The 20,238-nt window shown below is 45.7% G+C and overlaps 1 protein-coding gene across 5 annotated transcripts in view; it reads left to right on the top strand.

The window, feature by feature from the left end:
• The first annotated feature begins 1,043 nt into the window (after nt 1-1,043).
• The window catches only part of SKI (SKI proto-oncogene), an 88,619-nt gene continuing 69,424 nt past the window's right edge, over nt 1,044-20,238 (top strand). For 2 of the 5 annotated variants that reach the window (XM_015882472.2, XM_015882471.2), the window contains exon 1: nt 1,045-3,132. In XM_015882472.2, the coding sequence (XP_015737958.1) occupies nt 2,221-3,132 (912 nt within the window). In that variant the 5' untranslated portion in view covers nt 1,045-2,220. Of the gene's footprint in view, nt 3,133-20,238 lie in introns of all 5 variants that reach the window. The other 3 variants (XM_015882470.2, XM_015882469.2, XM_015882473.2) reach the window with 3 other exon arrangements.

Below are 20,238 nucleotides of genomic sequence, written 5' to 3'. Positions count from 1 at the left end.
CCTCTGCTTCAGGAATTCCATTGATGGATCACACTCATGAGTTAATCACTCATCTGTTGCCCAATCCAGTAATTTACTTACATTAAAGAGTCATTTGGAAGGAAAAAAACACAACAACCAAACACCTAAAACGAGCTGTGGTTATTGCTGTCCTTTATTCCCAAAGAGTAAAGGAAAAGGAGTGCAAAAAAAACCCAGCATCCAGAACTAAGAGGCTTTTCCATTACTAAGCAGACTTCCAGCAAACGACAATTTTGCTCTTAACAAAATTGGATTATCTATACTTGATGTTTGAGTCTGTCTGCGTGTTTATATTTCAGAGAGTTTAAAACATCAAAAAAAAAAAGCATGAAGCAGAATTAAATCCATCTAAGGCAGGAATCTGGTGCTGTAGTGAACTCTTCTTTTGCTGGCAGCCTGTTTGGATGCCACATCCCTAATGGGCTCAGGGGGATCTGCTGTTGTGTGCAAACAGCAGCATGGAGTTCTCTGGACTTGGGGTGTGAGGACACAGCTGGTGCATGAGTGGTGCCTCCAAGTGCTGCTCTGTGCTGAGCTGTGAGGCCTTTTTCCCTTTGACTGCTCGAACTTCAGAGCACAGAAACACAAACAGCGTCTGAACTCGGTGCGATCCCTGCCCGCATCGATCCTGGCTGAACCTCAGCCTGTTTGGTTTGGTGAGGGTTTGTTTGCTCTTGGAGCTGTTTGGATTTGCTTCACTTTTTTATTGTACTGTGGTTTATCTTCGTTTATACCATAGTGGTGAACTTCCAGAAGAGACCAAATGTCTCTGCATCACAAGGCACTATGAGCAGCGCATCAAGTCTCTCTTGCATCATTAATATCTTAGTTGTGTGTATGCAGAGCTTTCCAGCGTCTTCTTTTTGCGTTAGACTCGCTGATAAAGCTCTGAGCTGTGGGGCTCGTGTTTTGTATCTGTATTTTCCGAACTCTCCAGCCGTTCCGAAGGGCAGACAGGCGGGTGGGGAGCTGCCACCAGGGGGTGCCGTTCCCTGCACGGAGCCGCAGGTTCGGCCCGTCCACGTTCCTCCGGGCGCCGCCATTTGATGCAGCGGCTGCATCACCCGGAGCTGCATCACCCGCAGCTCCGCTTGCTCGGGGTCCCGGCTGTCGGTCCCCGTTGGGCTGCAGTTATTCCGTGTGTGCTCCACACCAGGTGCTCGCAGGTTTAGCAGCGGTTCGGTTCAGGTGTTGGGTACACGAGGTGCTGTTTGTTCCCTTATTTCTTTCACTGTCGTCCAGAAATAAAACGCCGAGCCCCCACCAGCCCTGCCGCCCCTCCTTCGCGACGCTCCGCTCTATGAACCCAGCCTCTCTCCCTCCCCCCGGGGCTGAACGAGCTGCGCCTGCCCGAGCAGGAGGGGGGAGGCGGCCGATGTTCCTGGAAGAGCCCGGCCTGGGGAGTTGGTCACATTCTTGGCCGGGATTCAATGACTGAGGCAGACACCAACAAACAGAGTCGGGGGGGAGGAGGAGGAGGAGTGAGGGAGGCTGAGCCAGCCCGCATTAGCTCAGCTCTCAGGCACTCTCAGTCTCTGCTGGAAAGAGGAGCTGGGAGGATGTTAGCGCGGCTCCCCACGGCACGTTGAGAGCGAGAGGAAGAAAAGAAAGGAAGAAAGAAAAGGGGAGCGAGGCGTCGGGGAGCCGGATCGAGCGAACGGAGCGCTCGGGGCAGGCAGCCCGCAGCGCCGCTTCGGAAGTGTCGGAGATCGGGGCCTTTAATTCTATTCCGCCTCGCTCCCTTCCCCGCACCGAGCCGCCTTCCTCCTCCTGCTTTTTACTTTCCTTCCTCCTGGTGGATATGGACACAAGCGGGATCGCTGCAGAGAAGCAGCAGCCAACAGCTCTTATTTAACCCGAGGTGCCCGGAGCGCGGCTCGGAGCGGCGTTCCGGGGCTGGCAGTGCTCGGATGAAGACCTGGCTTCGGTTTGACTCTGCGCTCCGGCCGGGCCGGGCACGGTGAGAGATTGTGACGGAGCGAGAGAACAGAAAGGAGAAAGAAACGCCAACGAAAAGGATTTATTTCCTCGCCGACTGTGGATTGTTAAACCGGAGTGGGAAGGGGGAAAAAAAACCAACAAGGGTGGGTTGTTGTTTTGTTTAAAGAAAAGAAAAAAATCCCTTAAGTGGATTTGTACCAGCGTGGAAGATAATTGGGGATTTTTTTGTTGTTTGTTTTTGGGAATAGAAACTAAAAAATGGAGACTGTAAGTAGAAGCAGCTTCCAGCCTCATCCAGGACTGCAGAAGACCTTGGAACAGTTTCATCTGAGCTCTATGAGCTCCCTGGGTGGCCCTGCTGCTTTCTCAGCGCGATGGGCACAGGAGATGTACAAGAAAGACAATGGCAAAGACCCCGCGGAACCTGTACTGCATCTGCCCCCCATCCAGCCCCCCCCGGTGATGCCTGGTCCCTTCTTCATGCCCTCGGACAGATCCACTGAGAGGTGCGAGACCATCCTGGAAGGGGAAACCATCTCCTGCTTCGTGGTGGGTGGGGAAAAGCGCCTTTGCTTGCCCCAGATCCTGAACTCGGTGCTCAGGGACTTCTCCCTGCAGCAGATCAACTCGGTGTGCGACGAGCTCCACATTTACTGCTCCAGGTGCACCGCTGACCAGCTGGAGATCCTCAAAGTCATGGGCATCTTGCCCTTCTCTGCCCCCTCGTGCGGGCTGATCACTAAAACTGACGCTGAGAGGCTTTGCAACGCCTTGCTTTATGGTGGCACCTATCCTCCCCACTGCAAGAAGGAATTCTCTAGCACGATTGAGCTGGAGCTTACAGAGAAGAGCTTCAAGGTGTACCATGAGTGCTTTGGGAAGTGTAAGGGACTCCTGGTACCAGAGCTTTACAGTAACCCCAGCGCAGCCTGCATCCAGTGCTTGGACTGCAGGCTCATGTACCCGCCTCACAAATTTGTGGTCCACTCTCACAAATCCCTGGAAAACAGGACTTGCCATTGGGGCTTTGACTCTGCAAACTGGAGGTCCTACATCCTCCTCAGCCAGGATTACACTGGGAAAGAGGAGAAAGCTCGGCTGGGCCAGCTCTTAGATGAAATGAAAGAAAAATTTGACTATAACAACAAATACAAGAGGAAAGCCCCCAGGGTAAGTGATGCCTTAAATTCTTATTTTAAGAAGGAGCCAGGGTGAAGAAAGAGAGAAAAGGGATTTTCGATGACGTCCATAGATGTACTCAATTTGTTACCAACCGTTTTCCTTTTAGAGTCGTTTAGCAATCTAATCGCGTTCTTAATTCTCACCACGTGTGCGTTCATGTAGACGAGCAGCGTTCGACATGGCTCCTTTTTTTTCCCCTTTTTCCTCTGGTTTTGTGCTGAGCTCGGGAGCTGGAGTTTGATTCTGCTGTATGTGTTTGTGTATCGTATTGTACACAGAACCTGATCTTTGAAACCCATCACGCTGCCCCACTTGAGCAGGAAGTGATTTGGGGCGCCGGGAGCTTCGCTTGGAGGTCAAGATGGGAAAGAAAGGAGGGGAAAATAACTCTGATGGCCCCAGACACGAATGCAGACGATTTTCTCCTCAACTGCGTGCCCCCAGGGATGGAGGCAGGGGCTGAGCTGGAATAAAACGTGGCCGCTGAGAATGTAATGCAGGTTACTGGTGTTCATTGGAGTGCAGAACGGGAGCGAGCTCTGTGCTTTTAGGGGATCCCAGCGGAGTCTGGCTCTCCCCAGCAAGACAGGCTTTTGTATATCGGATTATGTGTACGTAAATGGATCTGAAGGGCCAGATGCAGCAGCTCGTTGCGTTGTGCCCTGCTGTCCTGAGGCCAGACAGCGTTTTTCAGGTGCCCTGTGTTTTCCTTGCAGCCTGGGCTGCCTGCAGACCCCACCATTCCCTCTGTGTGGGCGAAGGGGCCGTGGGTGGGCACCGGGGGGGGAGGGGAAGGGGGGAGGCAGCTTCTGCCCCTTCTCAGCCCCCCCCCACGAGGAAGGTAAAATCAAAGCAGAGCAGCCTGGCCTGCAGGTTTGGGGGCAGATTCTGCCTCCTCCATCACAGTTCTTGGAAGTTTTCTTCGGTTTTATGTCCGCAGTGGAGGGGCAATCACAAAAGAACAGGAACTTTTCAAGCTTTCTGAGAGCGTTAGGTGAAATTCTCGGTTAACTTCCCAAATACCTGTTTAAACGTGCAGATAAACGCTCAGGCTGCATATGGCTTAAGTTAAAAAGCAAAAAGCAAAGCGAGGAGGTGTTCAGCCCCCCCTAGCCCCCATTTCGGTCCTCGTCCTCACCCCCCCCCCCCCTTTCCTCCTGTCGGAGTGTCAGAGCCGCTGTGACAAAGCGGGGTTGTAATGAGCCCCATTATCTCCGTGGCTGGAGGTGGATGTGTTTTTAATGGCTTGTCTATTCTCCGTCAGTCATGTGCTAAGGGGATGCTGGGGAAGATGCGCATGAATGTCTGCGAGAGGAGAAAAGGGCTCCGGCAGCGGAGACGGGCTGAATTTCCTTGGGCGTGCTCTGGGAAACTAAAGAAAAGAATCCCCACTTTCTTCCTTCTGGGAGGGGGTTGTGTGCCTGGGTTGGTCATTTCCACAGTGTGATTTAAATGAACGCTTTTAAAGGTCCGCATTCCTTTTCTTACCGGGCTCTTACGGCGCTGCTCTGCTGTGCCCCCAGGTGAGGGGGCAGGTGGAGAACAAGACAGGACTGCAAAGTTTTGGCTTTGCTTTACTCGTTTGGTGATCCCCAACTATCAGTCCGAGCTCAGAGCATGGCAAACACTCTTTCACCTCACCCTCCAAAATGTGTTTGCAACCACATCTCGGAGAGTGACTTCAGGATACCTGATAATACCTGATAGTACCTGACAGCGGGTGCCAAAAATTAGACGAGAAGATGTTAAAAGTCTGCTGTGTAGGCTCACTTGGGAGTGGGAAGGATGGCGTGGTGTGTGTGTGTGTGTGTGTGCTCAGATGACAGGATAGCACACATCCTGTGCAGGATGCCTTGGAGTTTCCAGGCTTTTAAGTTGTCTTCTCGGCTCCTATTCGTGTGCTGCGGTCTTGGGGAGGCCCTGACATCACTGGTGGAGTTTTGAACGCTTATCCTTCCTTTTTCTGTAGCCTTTTTCCATAGGGCTTAGCCAACGGATATCATATGCTAAGGTCATTTGTGTTGTAGCAGAACGTGTGGATAATTACGGCGAGATTTAATCTGGCTCTAAGGTTCGTAGGCTGTGGCCAGGGGCAAGTAACACTGGAGTAAAGTTTAGATGCCTAGTAAGGAAATGAAAGGATGATCCGTGTCTGCCTCTGTGTGTTATTGTTAATCACTGTCGGTCTGTGTGGGTTTTGTGTGTCTGCTGGGCTCTGTGTCTGTCTGTCTCTGTGGATGAAAGGGTGAAGCATATGTGTCTTTGTGGTGGTCTTCCTTTTTGATGTAGATCTCTGTGTTGCTTTGTTCCGCTTTATACAGAGGTGTCTGTGTGCGTTGTATGCCATAATCTGCTGTGTCAGATGCTGCCTTTTGCGTGCAAGAGGGTTTTTAAACATGATTTTCCCGATTAATGGAGCTGTGTACGTGTGTACAGTGTCGTGCCTTCCCTGTGCTCTGCCAGTGTGTTGCAGCTTGGGATGCAGCTGCCCGTTGCTGTGTCTGCTTTAAGAAGCAGCGAGTTTTTAGACCATTTTGTGTCTTTGTGAGGTTTCTGTGATGAGGTATGGAGGCTTTTGCTAGCACAGCTCTGCCTTTTAAGGGACTGACTTCGAAATGCAGGAGCTGGGCTGGCATGAGCCCCCACTGCAGATCTGGCATAATGGCAAAACTGCCTTTTTCCCTTTTTTTTTTCTTCTCTTTTTTTTTTTTCCCCTCCCTCTGTTGGGTGGTTTTAAAGCATTGCTACAAGGCATAGCTTTGCCTAGATGCTTACTTCCCACCATATATTTGCATCGAGCATCCATTGTGCATATCTATCCATCTATTTATCTGTACTGAGAAATAGATACATAGATACGTTGTCTCTCAGCATGGTTGGTTGAACCAGATGAGCTTTTTTCTGGTCTTGCCACTTGCTGAAGCAGCTTTAATCTACATCTATAGCTCAGTGAAGTCAGCAAAGAGTCCCAGCCAAAGCTGGGATGAGTTGTGATGAGCCCCTGCAGACAGGGACCATCCAGAGGTGGCTCAGCCACTTTTCTTACCCCCTTTTAAAAATCAGATTGTTATATCCTCCCTGTTAATCCTCGGATAAATGATTTACCTCCCATAAGCTCCTTCACCTTCCTGCCACTTCCTAAAGCTCCTTCTGTTTCAAGCCACATTATAACCTCTCAGTTTTCCTTTGTTTGTATCCTTCCTTGGGTTTTCCACTTTCTCATGTGCTGATGCAGTTTTTCAGCTGTGATCTCTGCCTGGTCTTTCAGAATCCCCAGCTACCAGCACCACTTTTGTGGATGTCCCCACTCACTGTCTGTCACACCCTGCATCCACCTTCACTGCCATGGAGCAGAACTGTAACGTTCTGGGGGTATTTAGAGAGATTCAAAACGTGAGTAACCTGACAGGGTTGCAAAACATGGTCCTGGAAATGCATCATCAGTGCCAGTGCGCTTTTATTGAGCTCAGCTGCTGGTGCATATTGCGTTCACTTGCTGGTACAGATAGGGCCTTGGTGTAGCTATCATGTTCTCTTTCCTCTTTAGTGTGATACATCTCTGCTTTTTAACATCAGCATGTCTCCTGCGATTGAATTAGTTCAAAAAGCAGGCCTGAAGGCTCTCTGCTTGCTATTTCCAGTAAAGGAGGGTGGGTTTGGCTCTGTCTCTTTTGAACTTTTTTAATATTGAACTGAGCAGCGTTTGACAGCGCTTTCATATTTCCTACCTGTGTGCCAGACATCTGTATTTTTAGCAAAACTGTGTGTGATCAGACACTCAGAGAATACGAGAGCTTCCCTTGCACATGTGTGAACACACCCACACATGCTAGCACCGCCGTGTTCCCACGGTTCATGTCCCAGCAGCACTTCTATGAAGTAGCTGGAAGCTAGAAGCAACATTCTGATACTGACACACAACCAAGCACGTAAGGCCTCCCACTTCATTTCACAATGCCTCCCAGCCCAGCGCTGCCACAACATGCAGCTTTCTCAGCTGGAGTGAGGTTTAGCCAGGTCAAGTGTGCAGCCAAAGCAAGGAACAGAAATTGCTGGAAGTGAAACACTGGGGGGACTGGGTGAGTTCTGGGGGAGCTGTGGCCTTTTAGGTGCTGTATGGTGGTTGCTGCACTTGGAATGTTGCAGTAGGAGACCTTCAATGTGTATCTCTGCGTATTTCAGAGTCCTGCCTCCATTTGTTAATGGTACGTATCCCATAGTGTGCAGAGGAGAGGGATTCTGGTATTTTATTGCAGATATTGAATGTGTTCAGACTGCTGGATTTATTCTGTACAAACTGCCTGAGAACTCTTGGTCCAGGTATTTTCCCATGGAGCAAAGAAGTCATTTTGTTCACTTGCCTAATGTTTCAGAATTACATTAAGAATTATCCAGGAACAATTCTGGATACAAAAATATTGAAGCCTCCAAGGAGTGCTTTAAATGTGGAGTTATTCTACAGCTTAGCAATAGGGCCTGGAAAAAGGACCCCAATCTGAAGTACGGTCCTGCAGCACTGGGGAGGTGTCACTGTTTAAGCAGACGTCAGGAGTACAAACAGTTTTACAGATGTTGAGACGGAGCAGGTACGTGCATGTGTGTGAGACACAGAGCATGCTGCAAAGAGCAATCCACTGCTATTGAGTCAGCTGTAGCCCTCTGTTGCCCCAGAATAGTTCACAGTTTTCTGAATTCCGCCCTATTGAATCAGGGAGGGAATTAGATAAAATCTCTTCTTTAGAAAATCACTGCCTGAAATATTAGAACATCTGCTGCTCCCTTCATTGTCTGGGCTGTCTCATTTGCTTTTCCATTGCTGTAGTTCTGGGCTTGGGTGAATGTTCTGCCCTGAACAGTAGCGTGCTTTGAAGATGCGTGTAAAAACAGTGTGTTTTGGGATGTGCTCAGAGCCTGTAACACCTGGCGTGTCTGCCAGGAGATGAGCACGGATATCACTGGCTGGAGCTGGCTGACCGATGAGGGTGTGTTTTTATTTGCTGAGATGAGTGTTGACACCAGTGTTGTAAAAGCATCTGGAGGCGTCTGTGCGAGGCTGCTCAGAGCATGTCTAGACAATGCAGCGGTTAAAATCCTGGCAGCTGCTGGTACCTTATCTGCACCTCGCTTAGCAGCACTGCTGGGATGGGGAGCTCAGGGGCTGCGTCTGAGTGCTGGAGGCTGAGCAAAGCTTGGGGCTTTGAGGAAGGTCTGTCATCATTCAGACTGAAAGTTCATGTCAGTTTGGTCTGTTAGGCAGCGTGTGCTGCTGAAGGTCAGGGGTTCCATGGTACTGACTGCAGCAGGCAGTGGGCTGCCTCTGGGGATGGCTGGTGGTTGGAATTCATCCTGTTGTCTCAGCCAGCCCAGCTGCTTTGCCATCATAGTAGGAATTGTGTCTCAATGTGAAGTGCTCAGACCCAGAAAGCTTGATTTAAATTAATAAAACCAACAAACCCAACAAAAAAAACCTGAACTCCAGAGTCATTTTTGTCTAGAGGGAAACCTGATGGAAGAGTCACCGTACATCAACAGGAGGTTCTTGGAAAGAACACAAAGTAACTCAGCCCGAGTTGTAGGAAATCTATCAATAGAATATTATCAATTACTCAGCTAATCTGTTTTATCTGAGTGGCCATAGAGCACTTAAATCAAATTGATTTTCACATAAAGGAAGCATTACTTTAAAATGTAGTAATATAACACACTTTTCTTTTAGATTTGTCAATTATAATATATGCGTTAATAATAAATAGACACCACATTTTTATTTTTAATGTTGTTCTGCTCAATTTGTAATACAGCCAGTGTTTGTCATTCTGGGAAGAGGGAACAAACTGTTATAATGTTTTTTTTTTCTTTGGAAAATAATTATGATGAAGCAGAATTGCTCTGAATGGATGTACTCCATTCCGTTGCTCCCTTATATACACCTTGTCTAGTCTTATGTTTGTCACATTTCCTTGTCTTTGTTGCCACTGTAGAAATTCAGTCTCGGGTTGTTCTGGGCTGGTTCTGCAGTTCTCACTACAGCAGTCAGCAGCTCAGTAATTGGAACCAGTTCCCCCACAAACCACAGAGCTGTCTATGGATCAGACTCCTTCCTGTGCCCTGCCTGGCAGTGCAGGCACTCATGGAGTTGAGCAACAGATTGTGAACCAGGATACAATGCTGCAAACACAGAGTAGGTTTGGTGAGCTTGTGGTGAGACCCAGCACTCATGGCCTGTGCTGAAGCTGATAGTGAACCTGTAGCTTTGCTGCTGTGTTGTTTTGGTGGTGCTCAAATGCTGGCAGGCAGAACTGAACAGGGCAGTAGCTCCTGAGCTGGAAACTGGTTCCCAGCTTCAGACTGGCTGAGCTTTCTTTTTGTTTCTACATTTAGGATTTGCCAGTCTTTATATTTTTTTCTTTTGTTATTTAGTTTATTTTTTCTAAAGCTGGAATGAGGGTCAGCTTTATTTTCCTTGATGCAAATTCAAGGACCATAAACTTGGCCTCAAAATTGCATCAGGTGCGGGTGCAGTTCTTTGAACGTGCCCCAGTTTGCCCATATTGGGCAGACGTGCTGGCTGACACACTGGCCCCTGTGCTCTCAGCTGATGTTGTTGCTTTGACCTTTGCTTGGGTGAGGTAGCAAAAACAGATTCAAATTCAGGTCCTGATCCTGCCAGCTGTTGGTGAACAGAGCCCTTCTGGGATGCAGTGGGAATTCCTGCTTGTGGCTCTTCTGTCCTTGGCTCTGCCTGAGGATTGGTTGCTCTCACTTGTATTTGGGTTGCTCTGGGTGCATATTAAAACAACCTGTTGGGGTTTTTGCAGGCACGAGACACATTCTGCTGCCCTTCCTTGTGTTCAGTTGTGTTCTGGCTGTTTAAATAGTTATGCTTACAGTCAGGGGTGATGTGCATGTGTGCAGAGGTTCTGTGCGTATGTAGAAACTGCAGCATCGTTCTGTATACTGGAGATAAACAGCAGGGGAGCTGATCGATAACCTGGCTCCTGGCTTTGTTGCTTATTGATTGACGTGCAGTTACCTTTGCACATGTTTCATAGGAAATGTGACTTTTATTTTTTTAAATTGCAACTCTTTTCTGCTTTGGTATGAGAATCGTTTGAATTGGAAGCAAGAGAATTGCTTAGTTTTAATGATTAAAAGCCAGCAGCGACATAAAAATAAGATAAAGGCGAGAGGTTCCCTTAAGTTTTCCTAGGGAAGATTCAGAGGACGTGCACCCCTGTGCTTTGTTCTTCATCCTCCATTCAGTCAATGGCATCATTTTATAGAATAAGGTCATTGACTTGGATTGCTTGTTGGTTTCTCAACCCTTTTCACCAGCCAGTTTGTGTAATGTCTGTCTGAAATGTTGAGTAAGGGCATTGAAATAGCAGACAGGATATCAAGTGTTAGGAAGTCTGGGTTAAGTATAACAGACAGTTCTGGCTGGTGAAAGGGGAGCAGCTCCTTGAGCTCCGTTACAGCTCAGTCTCTGTGGAAACAGCAGGCTCTGGGCTTTGCTATTCCAGCCTTCCCCCTGCTCCTCTACATGCATATAATTAATTGTGTGGGTGCACCTCTTTTCTAGAGATGTCTTCTTTGTTTCTTAGTGGCACAGAATTGTCTGTAATAATGTCTCTTTCGAAGGATTACATAAGTTTTAAGATGATTTCTCCGCTGGGAGAATTATGCAAGTTTAAACTGAAATGTATTTAGAGAGCTTTTATGTATGTGTTTTCTGACTCACAATGCAGAGGGTGATTTATTTGCATCCTTAATTGGACAACATCTGTTAGGGTTGGAAGAAAAACATTTCCTATCCTTCTACTGCCACAACCTGTGTGGGTTTTTTTGGAGCCCCTTCTGCTTATGCAGGGTGTGTGCAGGTCTGACTCTTACCAGGTGCAGGCACCAGGCACACAGGTTGGGGATGTGCAGAGATTTGATGCATATTTGCAAAAAGAAGGACAAAAAAAAGTTATGTGTGCCAATGGTACTGTTAAAATCAGAGACAGTAACACCTGTTTTCTATCTTAACTTTTCTCCTTTAATAAGAAGATGATGCCTTTGTTACCATTAAACAGAAAACAAGGACAGTGAAGCTTCCCAGTTCAGTTAGTGAAGATGAAGGTCTGAAATATTTCTGTAATGCAGCTCTGACCATTTAGTAAGAACTTTGCTGCTGGTTTTCAGCACAGTTAAGCTGTTTTGTAACCCTTCATGTGGGAGAAGAAAGCAGTTCTGCTCATGTGTGTGCATTGACTGTCAGGAGGCCAGAGCAACCTCTTGACTAAATGTCCTGGCTAAATTCTGTTGAGTATTAACATCTATAGGCTGCATGGGGATCCTGCTGACTCAAACAGGGGCTGTAGTATTACCAATTGCAAGCAGCAAATTACTTCAAATAATTAAAAAACCCAAAGCCTCTAAATATTAACTTTGGCTGGGTCTAATATTTGATTTGACAAATATCTTTAAACACCAAAAAAAGAAAAACCATCTGTGTTATGCCAGAGGTTTACGTATTTATAGCTGTACAGTGTATGTTGTAGCTCCTGTGCAGGGTAAGGGGAGGTCAGAAGATAGGCAATGTTAAGGCTGCAGTGTGGTCTGATCTCATTGACCTTCACTGACGTTATGGATTTCCAATTTACGCTTCTGTTGTTAAGGAATTGTAAACTTGTAAAATCCTGTCACCCCGCAGTTGATAAACTCAGCGGAGCTGGAAGATAATGGAGTTTCATGGAAGTTTTTAGATTAATTAATGAATAAATTGAATGGTTCCCCATTCTTAACTCCCCACTAGTAGTTGCAGTTAATTCAGTGGGAGTGAGTTCTCACCCATGTTGGAATGACTTGGAAATCCTCTGTTGGGATAAATGTGCTTAGAGCAGTGTTAGAGCTGCTGGGAGGTGGACAGCAGCCTGCAGCACTGCACCCATTACTGATGTGTCCTTGTTCCCATATAACCTGCACCATTACTCGGAGTGTTGACCAACCCATGTCTTCAAGGTAAACTTGGTCTTTCTCAGGTTTTTTCTTTGGCATTAACCTAGCCATGATGAGACTTGAATGAATATCATCCGCACACCTGTTTAATATTAAAGATCAGGCATTCAGCGCTTTGTGGCTTTAGCTTGAAATTCAAGTTGCTTTGAGTCATCCCTTTCGTCTTTTGTTTGGGTGGAAAAAAAGGAGTGGCAGTAAACGGCCTGCAGCTAAGAAATGAAAGAGTTGAATTAGGTTTTAGAAATGTTAGTCTTGGCATTTGGGACATTTGCATTTGTACAGATTGTCACGCTCCTCTTTATTTGATTTCGAGTAGAGCAGTTCAGCGCCCAGGATGAAAAATGTTACATATCTTTTTCCCAGTATTGTGACACATGGATGTTACATGGGAGGAGTGGGAAAGAGCTGGAGTGGGAGCAGATCACATTGAGCAGATCACTGGTAGGCCAGCATGGGCACTGCCCCACCTGAGGAACACAATAACTTCCAATCTTGTGAACAAGAGGATGACCCACATGTTAACTATAAGAAATCAATGAGACCAGAATTGCAAATAAATTCATTTTGGGGTAGTTTGTAAAGCTTCCTCAATTCATATGTGGCTGTAGGAGAAGCTGTGTTTACTGTCTGGAGGGGACAGAATGCCCAGGAGTTACATCTTAACCCTGGTACCATCACTGAGCAGCATGTGAGCAGTGCTACATCCCTGAGTGCTGCTACTGCAGATGTGTTTGTAAGAGTGTGGATGACGTTCAACTTCTGCCATTGTATAGGAGATAATATTTGAGGTGACTCTGTGCTCTAGACCTTGAGGGTCTTTAATCAGCTTATTTTGCGTGGTGTGCAGTGAGAGGAATGCACATGACATCAGTACAGCTGTGCTGCCACGCAAACCATGCAGAGAACTGAGTTAAGTAAGGAAAGAAGCTTCTTCAGAAGAGACCCTGAGTGTAATGATGAGTGCTTTGGTCATACTGTGAGGGTCACATTGCATGGAGATTTTCCACATGAAAAAGTAGGAATTTATCCAAGTTGCCCTCATTAATTGGACTAATTTATCAGTGCAGCTTTCTCTTGTTACAACTTGATTTGATTTCAGTCGATTCACGCAAATCAAACTTGGTTTGTTTCTCTGTTTCTGAGAGGGATGCTCATTCATGTTCTCCTTACAGAGCAGCTGGATCTCATCACAACAGATGTGAAAACCCTTACTTTTATGTTGCTGTATTTTCTGTGCGAGTTTATTTCTTGAATTAAGCTCTTGTCCTTATTGGCCCCCTTTCAGACTTGGTACTCGATGTGCAGATGGTTCAGATACCACAAAGTGAGCATTGGGTCCCAGGGAAATAGGGAGATGTGTGAAGAGACTTCTTAAAAATGAAATATATTTAATTTAATTTTAAAAAATAGCCAAGTTTGGTTCGGATGATAATTGCAAAGTAAGAATTGGCTTGCTCCAAATTCCCTCTCCAGAATCTGCTTCTGTATCCACATAGATTGGCTGAGCTGTCTTTCTGTCCTTTGGGTTTTGGTGTGGAGCTTTTTCTTTCGGCATTTCACAAGCTGGTTTTCTTTGGGCTGTATTACAGTAGGACCAAAGCTGAACTGCTACCATGGAAAGCTTTTGCATACCTGGAGTGTCAGAGCCGTGTCCTAAAGTGGAGCTTTGCAGAACTGAATTCATCATGAGCAGCTCAGTTGCTCTTCGTGCTGTTTGGGACACACGTGTCACTTCTGGATTAGGAGGGGTTGGAGTTTTGTTTGGTTTTGGGTTTTTTTCCCTCTCCAAGCTCCTCCTGTAGGCTTTCTGCCCGAATGCATCTTGGGATTTCCCTTTTGCTGAATGAGCTGCTTGTTCAAGAAGGGAGGAAGTGAGGTCCCTTCTGGATTAGGAGGGGATGGGGGGGAGGGCGGGGAGATGTTCTGTTTCATATGCAAAGTGCTCTGAACTGGGGGGAAAAACAACAAAAAACACATGGAAACCTATTTAACAAAACCATCCGTGTCCCAGAGCAGCTGCTGGGTTTGATGGGGAGAAACATTTTAAACATGAAATAAAGATGGAACTTTATTTCTTTCAGCAGGTATTAAAAAAATCAATAAATGTCTCCTTATGGTAGGTACCTGTGAATGGAGCATGATGTGGTACCAACCTCCACAGCAGCCCTGAGCTCACAGAGATGTCTGTTATGATGTAATGATTGGAATTGAGGGATGGCCACCATCCTTTGGGCTTTGGCATCAGTTGGGGGCATTGAAGTCTGTGCAACAAATGGCGAGTCCAGGGCTGAAGCTGTTTCTTCTTTGCATCGGTGTTTCCTCATTGAGGCTCAGATGGGACAGTTGCAGTGATGCAATAAGTATGGAAGGCAGTGATGCTCATTGGGCATCTTTGGAGCAGGGCTGTTGGCAGACTGCTTTCATCCTCTGCACTTTTGGTCGTTTATTAGCAATGCGGATGGCAGATATTTGCATGTTTTCCTCGACTCCAGTTGATCTTGCAGTAATGAATATTACTGTTAAAATAGCAACTGCTCAGAATTAGTTGTCACCTTTTAACGGTTTTATTTATTTGTTTATTTATTTGTTTTAATAAGTTGAAAATCTTAGTTGAAAACTTCAATTCCTTTCCAAAATTGACATTGCTTTTTCTTATTACCCTTGGTTTATTTCTTAGCTGTCTAATGTAAAAGGAAGGCCTTGTGTAATGCCCGAGCCATTCCCATTCCTCACTGAATGATATGCAAATCTAGTCAATTAAGCAGGGGGGATTTAATTAGCAGTTTAAGTTCATGTGTGAAGTGTCTTGCTTTAATTACTTAACAGTTTTGTTGCAAATTTGCTAATTTTTTTCCCTCAGAACTATCGAAACTGTGATATTTTTTTCTTTGGTAAGGTTTTCAACTCGTGAGCATTGCCCAGCATGTCTGACCTTTGCACTGCTGTGTGTGTGCGTCCCTTTATATGGAGGGGTCTTTTCAAAGCTGTAGAGAAAGCAAAGCCACGTTTATTGTTTCAGAACAATGCTTTAAGAAAAATAATAAAGGATTTTTGTGCTTAAAATTTGGAGTGGAAGGCTGTGTGTCGTTCCTGCTCTTCCAGCTCGATGATCCCAATATTGTGGTATCTCCTTAACTGCCCGATGTGGCTGCAGTGTGTTATATTAAATGCTTTCTTTTGTCCAGACAAAGTTTGAAACAAGTGGCTTTTCTGCACAGCTGCAGCACATCAGCACGTTGCTGTGTCAGCGTGGCTGCAGCGATGAAAGTAGCCCAGTGTTAAAACAAGAAACAGGTTTGTGACAGTGCAGAACTGGGGCTGCTTTTGTACCCCATCTTTTTAGTTGAGATGTCTGAGTGTGTGAGGGACGTCATTTACTCATGCTGCGAAGGCCATCCCTGCCTTTCTGAATCATGCATCAGGGTGTTGTTGTTTTGTGGCCTCTTTTGGCTTCTTGAAATGCTGAGGTGATGGCAGGAATGAGAGGAGAGAGATAAGAAGAAGATTGATTGATTTCAGTGACTTCCTCCCGTAATAACCCCGACTCACACATTAATGCATCGCAGACACACATGAGTATGTGGCTACACTTTCCTCTGGCTCAGCACAGCACGTGGCCCAGCTGAGGCTCCTGGTGCAATGCAAATAACATATAGCTGGGTACAGGTCTGCTGTTTGGGTACCTGTTTTCAAATAACATTTATCCCAGTGATAGCAGATACATCAAAGGTAGATCTGAATTGCAAAGCAAAGTTTATCATCTGTTGTCATTCAGGCATGCTGGCTATGGAGAACTTTTCAGCTTCCACGCACAGCCTGTAGGTATTTCTCTCCTCCTCACTTTCCACCTCCCCTCCCTCGGTTTCTATATACCAGGATGCCACTATAAATGCGCATGAACAAATAGGAATGGTAACCCATGAAAGGTCTGCAAGATATTTAGCCACGAAGCGCCATGCTATAATGCAGCATTTGGTTTGGAAGATGCTGGTTTGGTGCAGAGAGCTTCCCCTGAGCTCCCAGCTGCAGTATTTTAGATGCTATAGATGTATTATTTTACATGTTGCCTTCACATGAAAGTTCAGAGGAAAAATTTAGAGAAACATCTGTCTTGTCTGTCTTTAAAAGGATCTCTAAGCAGTGGTCAGGTGGTAAGAGAATGATGTTAAGAAGCCAATGTTATTATATGCGGATCTGCCATTATTAAGCTTGTTTTTTGGAGGTTTGGAAGGAACAAGAACATTTGCACTTACAGTCCATCGCACCATGAGTTTACAGGTACTCCCCAGCCATTGTTTAAAAGAATTTCTTTATTATCTTGCTTAAACTTCATCAGCACGCATAGAAATTTTGCTCATTTGTCTTTCATTACAGTCTTTAGTTTCACTGTCAGGTTGATGATTGAGTAGCGGCGACTTCAGTTTAAAGCTTTTAGACTGGAAAACAGAGTTTTTACCAACCAAAGCATTTTGAGAGACGTGGATAAGACACTGCTGCATTAGTTCTAGTGACTGCTTCCTGCATCTCCTCATCTTGGATGGATTTTAAATCATTTAACAAATGCACAGATACTGTCTGTAGTAGCGGTGCTGTTCAGATCACTTCAGTCAGCAGCCATCGAGGCTGGGCAAAAGGAACTTGTTTAGAGACTCACTGTATTGAGGTGTGTTAAAGAAATTCACCCCATTAATAACTCTTTTTATAAAAGCAGGAGAAGCATTCCTAAACCAGTGCTTTGTGTTTAGTGCATCTGCTTTTTATGAACTGCTTTTGTGACACAAAGCCATGTTAGAAATAGAGAAAAATGTCACACTTCTGACATGTAGGAGTTCAGTCTTTGCCACCTCCTCAGTATTATCAATGGGAATCTCAGCGCTGTTATGTAATCCTGTCCTGGTCCCACTTCCTGATCTCAGTGTTAATGGGCCAAGGAAGCAAAAGTTACCAGGAAGCATGGAATCTCCTGGCCTTTTTGGTTTCCAAGCAGAAGCAGAGATGTTGTGATTTGGGAACTTCTTTGTACTTGTAAAAATGGGATATATTAATGCCTTATTTCTTTCTGTGCTTTTCCAAGATAGTTTCTGGAGATGTTTCCTTCAAATTTATTATTAATCTTATTAAGAACCCGTGTTACCGCTGTTCTATTTTTAATAGAATATCTTTCCTGTTTGGCCAGGGCAGCCCTTTTGTTGAACCTCCTTTTGGACTGTGTTCCCATGTGCTGTGAAGGCGCTGACACATGACCTCGTTACACATAGAAAATCCTAAATGTCCTGCCCCTTGCCAAACCTATCACAAAGCTACCCATCACCCCCTTTTCAGGATCCCAGATGGTAAATAGCAGCAGGAGGTGAAAGGGGAGCTTTGTCTCCATTCTGAGTCCTGTTTTAAGTATTCCGTGTCTGTCTGTTTCCCTCTGCTTTTCCCACTCTGCCCATAAATTAGCAAGCCAGCTTTTCTGACAAGGGAAGACAAAATGTCCATGAGCTGCAGTAACATCACCTACTCAAGAGAACGGTTTTGAACATTCTTCCTTTTCGTTCTGTCTGGTTGTGATCTCCTCGTTTGGGTAGAGCTGCTCTCTGGCCTGCTTACTGTATTTAGGGAAACGCTGCTTTGATGAGGATCAGGCTGAGGTTCGTAGCTTCTGTCCCAGCTCCTGGAAGGAGCACACCCTCACAGTGACATTTCCACGCACCCTGGGTGGCTGGGCTCTGCTATTAAAGATAAATAAATAAGTAAAGAAATCCTACAAAGATCTGCCTGTCCTATTGTTTCCTGAAGCCTGAGTTGTAAGGGAGGCAGCAGTCTGTGCTTGCTGGGATGCCCTGGGAGCAGCTGGCTTTATGAGCGTGCAGGGGGTCAGCAGTGAAAGCAGTAGGGACACAGGGGATACCGCAGCCTGGAGCCAATTGCCTGCAACTCTGTTTTTAGAAGCTGGGCTTCACTCCTAGAATTCACTGGGCAGGATGTTGTCTCTGTGCTCTCTTCCCATGGAGTTCCCCTCGGTGGCAACAATTTCCCCCCTGTTTTGTACAGGAAAGCCAGCCTGGGCTTTTATGCAGGTGGAAGGTTCTGTGCTGGTGTCGCTTCTGGAATAGCCTTAGCAGCATCTGCTTGTATCGAGGTGATAACATTCAGCTTGGTATTTGTGATATCTTTTGGTGCAGTAGGTGTGAAGGACATCAAAACTTTATACATTAATCATCTCCCCAGTCCAAGGCTGTGGTAGTGTTATCTGTGAGAACAGGAAACTGACTTGCTTTTTTTGCTATACTATTTACCTGCAGTTTGTGCTGATTTATGCTAGCTGAGTATATGCCTTTGTCTGTTGGGGACAGGTTGTTTTGTTTCCATTAATTAAGGCCCTGCATTCTCCTTAGCCCCATCTAATTCCAGGAACAACCTGCGTTACCCAACCTGAGCTCTGACAGCTCTGTGTGTGATGTTCGTCTTTTCTGTGACCTCAGTGCAGCTGGGAAACCAGAGACTGCTGAAATGAAATGCTGAAAGTTTAATTAATTCTATGGATTCCCTGTTTTTTTTGTGCATCTTTATTTTAAGCTGTTGAATATTAATGTGGAAAGGGGAGTAGGAGTGCAAGGTCTGTTTACTGTCTAGTACTTGGAAGTGGCGTGTTTTTGTTTTTTTCTTTTCCAGTTGTTTCATTTTATGTTAGAAATACAGTTTTGTATGATCCCCAGGTTCCTACGCAGTCTTAAGATGCCAAGTGAATGTCAGCTGGGAAGCTGATGGGAGGGATTTAAAGCCATAATGCAAGCATTGTGGCACTGGAACATAAGTGTGACTCCACTTTGAACATGAATTAATAAACTTTGATATTTAAGTGTCGAGAAAGATAAAGAAGAAGAGAGGGAAGAGCTCCTCTGTCTTTTGGCTCTGTTTTCTGGGTAAGAACGCTCTGTTTTCCACATTGCAAGTTAATTAGTACAGTGTTTTTTTTCCTCTGGGATCTCCTGTGTTTCTTCTGACCTGTAATTCTCCGTATAGTCATCAAGTAGAATAGATCTGATGGGCTCAGTTCTGACACGTTGTGTTTTGACAGCACATTTTGTTCATACTGAGTCAATACTTTTGAAGCTGGATTGCTTGGTCACTTTAATTTGACATATACCTAGTTGCTGCCAAAACTCCTTTTGGCTTCTGCCCTAACACCAGCCTACTGTTCCTGTCACCTTCTCTGACTGTCACTGGTGCTTTTATGGCTGCACAATGTGCAACAACTCACCAGGGAATCAATCTGCCTGAATTAGTCATTATATAAAGGACAGTTGCAAAGATTAACTGAACAAATGTGCTGTTGAGTGTACGGAATAAGCAAGCCAAGGTGGGTTTGCTCACTGGCATTGTGTTGTTATTTGAGTTTGCTAACAGTACGAAAGTTTCAGGTAAAATGCTGGTTTACACGTTAGTTCTTTATCCTGAAGTACTGACAATCCAGGGAACAGACTTGTGATGGTGAGAGTGAGGATGAGATGGAAGCAAGCAGTGTTGTTTCAGCCCCAGCTTCTGTCATTTGTGAAACCTTTGTGTAGTGGGGCTGCTAAAGATTAGGTCAGTATCTTTTCTTTAACACCTTGTTAGGCTGTTGCTCCAAACCGTGAGCTACTGTGAATGTATATTTCTTTTTTTTAAGGGTTTTGGTGGACGAAGCTCTAAGATGAATAGAAATAGTGTCTCCCTCTTCCTTTTGCCTCCTACTCGCCGCTCACACACAGTCAGCCCTGGGGTCTTTTCTTTCTGTGTGGTTGGCAGAACAGAGAGAGGGAGAGGGAGGCTGTCTGGGCCCCTGGTGCTGTCATGAGAAGAATAGTTGTGCTGTTACCGCTAAATCTAAGGGGACAAGCTGGGTATGTATGGCTGCAGCAGCCAGAGGGCTGAATTAGTGGCATTTAGGCACTGCTAAGAGGCTAATTGAGTCACTGGTACTTGCTGATTAAACCAGCAAATTGAATAACGTATGGATGTGCATGTTTGTGTTTGGGTCTATGCTCTGCGAAAAAAATAACACGTTAGGTTTTCTTTAACCCTTTTGCTCAAGCCACTTAATAGCTTAAGGAACACCAAAGC

This window comes from Coturnix japonica, chromosome 21 (genome assembly GCF_001577835.2).
Source record: "Coturnix japonica isolate 7356 chromosome 21, Coturnix japonica 2.1, whole genome shotgun sequence".
Taxonomy (NCBI): domain Eukaryota; kingdom Metazoa; phylum Chordata; class Aves; order Galliformes; family Phasianidae; genus Coturnix; species Coturnix japonica.
The sequence above is the reverse complement of the archived record's forward strand: the minus strand, read 5'-3'. Positions and strand labels throughout refer to the sequence as shown.